The 7,811-nt window shown below is 45.1% G+C and overlaps 1 protein-coding gene across 1 annotated transcript in view; it reads left to right on the forward strand.

The window, feature by feature from the left end:
- Positions 1 to 2,028, forward strand: part of RNF44 (ring finger protein 44) — a 47,927-nt gene extending 45,899 nt beyond the window's left edge. Inside the window, 1 exon segment of the mRNA XM_042451736.1 lies at positions 129 to 2,028. Coding sequence (XP_042307670.1) covers positions 129 to 191 — 63 coding nt within the window. The 3' untranslated portion in view covers positions 192 to 2,028.
- The last annotated feature ends 5,783 nt before the right edge of the window (positions 2,029 to 7,811 follow it).

Below are 7,811 nucleotides of genomic sequence, written 5' to 3' on the forward strand. Positions count from 1 at the left end.
CAGCCTGAAAAACAGAGCTGCTGCTTGGGCATCTGTGTAGCAGGCCAGATGGAGTGTCTACAATACATGAAGTTGGCCAGATGGCACCCTCCCTCCAAAGTTTTCTTCCTTTGCCTTGATTGTTGCAGGCCAATCGCACATGCCCAATATGCCGGGCAGATGCCTCAGAAGTGCACCGGGAGGCCGAGTGAGGCTCCTCAACACACTGCTGCACAAATTTCACTCCAGGATACGGACCTTGGACCAGGGGCTTGGGCCGGCCTGTATGCTTAACCTCTGGGGCCTCTCCTGGGATGTGGTGAGAAAATAAGCAATGTTATGACACCCCCCTCCCCCTCACCCCATGGCATGGACTGAGCCTACTGGTAGAGCCGGCTCCGCAGTGTCATGCTTTGAAGGTGGAGGTGTCCCTGTGTGCTCTGCACTCCAAAGACTCTATCCTTGCGCCATTTACTCTCCAGGTGTTTGCATTCCTTCTCCCCCAATTTTTTTTTTTTGAATTTATAGTTTTCCTTTTCTGTTTTTAGTTTTGATTGTGTGACTGTTTGATCCAGTTTCTAGTCTGAACTCATTCCTTTTAGGCAGCATCAGATTGGGGGAGCGGGCTCAAAAGTCAATCAGCCCAAAGTGGAGACAGGATGATGAAATCCCTGCTTCCACCCCACCCCACCCACTCACCCAGAGCACAGTGTGGCATGGCAGGTAAGCGGTGGCAGCAGCAAAGTAAATTGGCTGGCTGTGGTGCTGATGTGAGGCACCCCAAGGCCTTGCCAACGACATGGGTGGCTCTCCCTGTGCAAATTGTTGCCCAGTGCCGGCTTCTGGTTTTTCCTACAAGCATCTCTTTCCCAGGCTCTAGTGTAACCCCTCTTGATTCTCAGCCTTCCTGCTACCTGCCTGAAATGTCTGGAGGGGGTTCAGGAGTGCTCTCATAACTAGTAGGGAGTGGAGTTTTTTTGTTTTTTTAAAGGCCTAAACAAGGCCCAGCAATGTCCTATACCTACCTCCTTGTCATTCATTTCAAGTAGTTTGGGAAAGTGGGGGCAGGAGAAAGACCCATTTTCCCTCAAAAGAGAGGCAGGAGGGAGTGTTTTGGTGAGAAGCTTTGTGACAATGCAGCTGACTCCATTTGTCATCGACATAATCAGATAGGAGTGTTGTCTTTTCAGGACCTATATCCTGGGGCTCCAAATCATGTTAAGAGCAATGTATTTTCCTCTTCCCAGGTAGACACATATGCATACACAAAAACCCCATTACAGTTGGGCCCCCCCACCCTAATCTCTACTCCTTTCCCAGGCACTAACCTCTGTGAAACTTCAATCAAGTTTGTGCCACTGATTTTAAAATATTCCTGGGAGATTGTCTTCTGTGTGCCCTTCCCCTCCACTCCCTGCTTTCCTCCTGCAGGGAAGGGGGAAGATGCTTAACAGACTGAAGCAGAAGCCCTCAGCCCTCCCATCTAAATCCCACCCCCACTGCTCTGTACTGGCCCAGGCTAAGCCCCTGAAAGCTGTGAGGCTCTCGGCAGCAGGAATGCTGGGCAAAGAGCATATGGGGAATTATTTATTAATCTTCTTGTTGTCTACCCTTGTGCTTACTATGATGGAAGAAGCCCATCTGGTGATCCCTCCTCTTTCTCCCCTCCCAACTGCTGTATGCAATTCCGCATCAGCTTTCCATAGGACCCGGCAGGTATTTCCATTCTCTTCTAGGCTGCATTTTCTTTTTCTTTCTCTCCCACTCCCCATCAAGTTTGGCCTACTGCTGCCACCGCCCTGATGACTTTTTCCGCATGGCCTGATGCTTGTGCTCTGGGTCAGGTACCTTGGGTGTTTTTTGCCATAACAAAGCATACACTTGAGTTGTGTGCCTTCCTGTATCTGCACACCTACACTATCCTACCTAAAAACACCTGCTGATTTGAAGCAAGAAAGCAACCAACCTGCCACCCTGTTACCAGAAATCTGTAATTGTTACAATTTAAAAAAAAAGTTGTTTTGCATGATTATATTGTGGAGCAAGAGAGAAGCCCTCGCCGTGTAGTTGGTTTGTGTTCTGAAGCCTGGTGGAAGACTCGGAGAGGATGACAAAACCTAATGTAAATGTTCACAAATTATGCATGCATGTTATGACCAGCTTGGAACTTGGTATTGGCTATCTCTCTAGCCAGCTGTGGGGTGATGGGGGGTGGGGAAGAGGGAGTTCTTTTTGCTCAGCTGATTACTGCCATGCACTGTACTGCACATGTCCGCAACGCCTCACAAGGACCGTTAACGCTTTTCAGGGCATTTCTCTCTCCCCTCCCCCACTCCAAATAAGAGACAAATTGGAAATCCAGCTGGGCCCAGAGAAGGCAAGGTGGTTTGCTGGACTTATTCTGAAGTAGGGGTGCCAAGGTTTAGAGCTGCCGATTGGTTAATAGTTGTCTTTGAAAGAGGAGCTTGGCAGGGACAGCGTCTCCTTCATGGTGCTTCAGAGAGGGGAGATGTTGCATCAGCTGATCTATTTCTTTCCCTGCTCCCACCCCTGGCACCTTCCCTCTCTGCAGTTATTACCAGCATGGGAGTCTTGTTTTGAATCAGTTAGTGATCCAGCGAGGCAAGAGTGGGACCGTTCAGTTTTCAATCTCCGCCAGCCACAAGGTGGAGATTTGCTTTTCTGCACCTTTCTGCCTGCTCTGCACCTACTGGCCTTTCCCCCCTCAATGAAACACCCCCTTCAAGTGGTGTCTCAGCTTGGGTTTTAGGTCTCTTTGCCCTCCTGTTTTGGAGTGGGTGGCAGCAGGTGAGAGCAGGAACAGTGGAGAGATCCTCAGGACTGGGCTGGGACTAGGCTGTGATTTTCCTGTTTGTCTAGGATGGTGGTGTCCAGCTGCTCCTGCAGCCTGATTGCATTAGAGCAAGGGGCTCAAATGAATTTATGACCTGGAAGAAAGCTGTACACGTGCTGGATCCAAACAAGTGGCGTCCAACACCACTCTGAGAAAGGGCTGCATGAATACAAGGAGGCATGGATGATAAAAGCAAGAGGTTTGATTAGGATGAACCAGCCAGTGGGGAGTGGAGCATGCAAGGGAGAGGGCTTCCCACTTGACTCTTTTCTTGGTGTGCTGTTTGGGATGGTAGCAGACAAGAGGAAGGGGCCTCTCTTAAAACAGCAAGCAGGCACATCGTAGCTGCCAGTGGGCTTATTTTTTTTTTTCTGAGCACACCGGCTTTTAGCAATACTTACCTCAAAAGCAGGGGGAAAGGCCTTTGGAATGGCTGGGGCTGCCCAGCTGGGCCTCTTGCCACTGGTGCTCATAGCCATATGTGGCAGGGGTGAGCAGCTCTTCTCCCCTGGCAGTTGCTGGAACTCTTGACCCATGTACAGTTAGGAAGTCTTTGAGGCGCTAGGTGCAAGGATGAGACTGGCTGGGAACCACTTTGAACCTCTCCAGTCTTAGTCCAGCATAGTGCTGTCCTTCGGCCCCTCAACTCCTGGAATCAAGAGACAGAACTGGACAGGCAAGAAGCAGCAAGGTGTAGGTTGTCCTGCAGTTGACTTGCAATCTTTGTTTGACATAAGCAGCTGGCCTGCTGCTAGAATCAGCAAATTAGAAACTAATCGGTTGAACTATGGGCAGGACCCACCTTTCTTTCTTAAAAAGAAACTCAGTGACCTGAATTTATGATGAATGAAGATGACTATTTTTTACGGTTCTTGCTTTTCTTTCCTGTTTGTGCTTTGGCTGATGCAGGTTATGGTGCAATCATTTGGATAAGGTCAAATAATTTTTAACCTCTTCCTCCCCACTTTATTTTATCCAAGGGTTTGGATAGCTGCAGTTGGACATCTTAAGCCAGATCCTGGCCCGTGTGCCTGTGCGTGCAAACACACACAAAGGAATGGGCCACTTGCCATAGTAAAACTGCACAGACACCAGCAGCTCCCTTCTTCCTATGCCTTCAGTGACCAATCAGTTCTCCTCTCCCCCTTCACGTCAAGCCAGTGCCTTGTGTCAGACCCACCTCCTGCCCCAGCCTTCCCCCCTCGTTTCACAGCTTTTTAAAAGAAAAAAATAAATAAAATACAAATAAAACCTTAGCCACATGACACAAATAACCAAAGGTCTTTACTGTGTATATATTATATATTTTAAAAAAACCAGCCTGCAGGAGGTGTTTCTATATTTATAGCCAATCGGAATAGTGCCGATGCCACTCTGTTTTCAATGCTCTCTTCTCCTTCCCCTTCCATCTTTTTCCCCCCAAAAGGTTATTTGGGGGTGGGGAGGTTAGAAAAGCCTTACGGTTCTTCTGATGGTGACTCGAAAGCTCACAGCTCGTGTGCTGCAGAATTTATTCCAATGAGCAGCTAAAATTATTATCATTAAAACAAAACAAAAAAAGACAAAAAAATAACTAAAACATTTATTTAGGATGTTTGTGATTGCTGATTGCGCTGTAGATGCCACTGTTTACCAATGATTTCCTGTGGTGGGATAGTGGACTGTTTACTGTTCTTTTATACCAGTCCCGTGCCCTCCAGAGGGATAGCTCAGCTTCACCCTACAAGGAGAAGAGCCTCCCTGTAGGGCACCAGGGCATTTGTTCTGTGTTAGAAAATATATATATATATATATTATATATATTATAAATATATATATATAATTTTTTTTGCTCTGTTACTTGCACATTTACAGTTACCTCATTTTTCCCATGTATGTATTTGAAAAAGGCTAATATATAGAGAAGAAGAAAAAGGTTCTTAAATCTCTTTTAAAAAGTGTTTTGTTTTGTTTTTCCATTCCATTGGAATCATATTGGTTTGTAGCATTTAACATAACTAGTATGTTGTATTATATATATGTGTATTATACTGATTGAAATTTTTAACAGATTTGTACTTTTTTTAAAATGAAAGTTGCTAGTTCTGCTTGACCAAGTAGTGCAATCATTATTTTTTTTAATGTTGTGGCTGATTTTGAGAGGGATATTCACTAATAAATGTATGATGTATACCAAAGAGGGCAAGCCAGTCTCTTCTCTTGGTGGAGGCCGTGCTCTCACAAGAAGGTGGTTTTTATTATGATATGAATCCTGTCCCTCCTCCAAAGAGCTAAGAATGGCATTCTAGCTCATCATGGCTGAGTCAGCTGAGGCTAGTCTTGAGAATGAACTTCACCAGCTTCGGGCGGTGGGTAGTTTCAGCTTTTACCACATCGACCTCCTGTAGTTGCAGCAGGCCTGGAAATGCAGACCTGCAGAATTAAATCCTGACTACAAGTTGTATGCACGTGTTTTAAAAACACTTGGAGCTTTAGAGTGCTGTGCACCATTTGTTAAAGTTTAAAACTCCTCCAGGAGCAGGAAAATACATGTTTATGTTAGCTTTTCACACAGGAGGTGCTGCAGGAACCCTGCTAGCTTCAAAAACTGCTTTGGGGAGCCTGCAACATCTTTCCCATCTGAAGTCACTGTGATACCAAACGTGCAGTATTTGTTGCTGTTCCATGATTATTTTTTTTAAAAGCAGCCAAATGAAATGTCTGCTGTCCTAGACCAATTTACAGCGATTCTCGGCACCAGCTACAGAGGTGACCAGGCATCCTTTTTTTCCAGGACATGTCCTCCATTTCACTTTCTGTCCAAGAGGAATTTCAAAAGGTCTTCATTTTAGAGCATGACTAAAAAGCATTAATTCGTATCTATATTAGTGGTTTTAGCTTTTATTATGTAATGTTCAATATTTTTCTTGAATGTCCTATATTTTGTGGTACCTTCTCCTCCTCTGCATTTAGGACATCGGGTCACCCTGCACCTGCAGCATTTTATCCCCACTTTGGAGTGGGTTTTTGAAATTCTGAGACATATCAGAAAAATATGCTCCTCTTTTCTTTCCCATTGTGTTTTCTTTAGGAGTTGCAGTACATCAGTGAAATGGTACTTTTGCACTATAACTCCTAACAACAAAATTTTAAAGAAGTGAACATTTCAAATTTGTCTTCAGCAAGCCATGACCCAATTTAAAAGAAAAAAAAAAACCTGGGAGAACCATAATACAGATCCATGAAAATGCTACAGACAGACCTCAAAAGAATGAAAGTAGATGCAGAGGTGACGACAGCAGGCAAAATCCAAAGTTGCATTGCAAGAACTCGCACTTCAGACCAGTCTGGAAGATCTCTCGGTGAAGAAGGTGGCAGTGCCCCCCTGTGGTATCCAAAGATAATCCAGCATAACCTGTGTGTATGTTGCAGCAGCTTCCAGTGGTAACAAGCACAAGCTATGTTGTGGAATATAGGTCTTTGCATGCAAGCCAGTGTGGTGGACAGCAAAATCCAGTTTCCTTCAAAAACTAATTTCTGGAGCCTCTAGGGCACTGCCACAAGTGATATCAAATTGATACAACTGTAGTGCAGATAGATACCCAAATATGCAGATGGAATTATCTTAGCTCTGTTCTGGCTATCTCAAAAGTGCTGTGTTAGTGGACTATTTAACAGTTCTGTCTTTGGGGAACTAATGTCCTTAGAGGAAGAACTAATGTACCAGAGAGGAGGTTAAAAAAAGCTGCAGTGAGATTGAAATCTAGATGTTAGAAACATACCATAGTCCAAAGAGTGTATACAGTACCTTGCCACCTTAGCAGCCTGTCCAGGAAGCCTTACCATCAATTGGCCTCAAAGGGCAATCATAGAATCATAGAGTTGGAAGAGGCCGCAAGGGCCATCCAGTCCAACCCCCTGCCATGCAGGAAATCTAAATCAAAGCATCCCTGACAGATGGCCATCCAGCCTTTGCTTAAACACCTCCAAGGAAGGAGATTCCACTACACTCCGAGGGAGTATGTTCCACTGTCAAACAGGCCTTACTGTCAGGAAGTTCCTTCTAATGTTGAGGTGGAATCTAGCACTAAAGTCCTACAGAGGTCTGATAACTTTATGTCAGGGTGGCTACATGCTTTGCCTTCAAACAATTGGTCCTGCTCCAAATTTCACAACCTAGAATTTAGATCAGGTTTGAGAACTGATGCAGTCTCCAGCTGTTGGATGACAGGCCTCAGCAGTTTTGCGCAGCATTGCCAATAGAGAAGAATGTTGGGAACTGCAGTGCAAACAGTATCTGGAGAACCACGAGCCCCATGCATGTTTTGGGTGCTTGTTCACTCTGGCAGTATTGCGTGATGCCTTTGAATTGGGCAGTACTATAGGGCTTCTAGTGATCTTCCCATGAGCCACAGGTTGCTTGCTTAGAATAGTTTGCACATCAGATTAGTGTCAGGGTAGAAATTAAGCAACCTTTGGGAGAACTCTCCCTGTGACTTTTGAAGTCCCCCCCCCCAAAAGCAGCTAGAAAAACACATTTGAGGTATAGTATACCTACAAGTAGTTGTTTGGGCTTGGGGAGTGCCCACCAAGAACAGGACTATGGCATAAAGCGGACAGAAGGTAGTTTCTAGTTTTCAATGTGTTGTCTGCACATTGTTGGGAGGATATAAAGATAGCCTTGCCACAAAACTACATGAAAAATCATGGTGCAGGGGAACTGGTGGATTAAAAATGGTTACTGAAACTGCTGTATCTTGTGAAATGGTCTGCAATCTTGCTTTGAGACCTATAAGAAAACTTCCTGGTATGGTGTAGAGGGCAGAATCTTCAGCTTAAATATTGATCAGTGCTACTTCTTAGACCTTGTGCACTTAAGAGCCAGTAGACCAAGCCAACCATCATTTCTTATACAGTATGTGCCATACCTGAACAGCATCTCTCTTCTCCTTCAGGATTTCCTTATCTGGATGCTTGGAAATGAGCTATATTGATCTGT

The sequence above is a fragment of the Sceloporus undulatus genome, chromosome 2 (assembly GCF_019175285.1).
Source record: "Sceloporus undulatus isolate JIND9_A2432 ecotype Alabama chromosome 2, SceUnd_v1.1, whole genome shotgun sequence".
NCBI lineage: Eukaryota > Metazoa > Chordata > Lepidosauria > Squamata > Phrynosomatidae > Sceloporus > Sceloporus undulatus.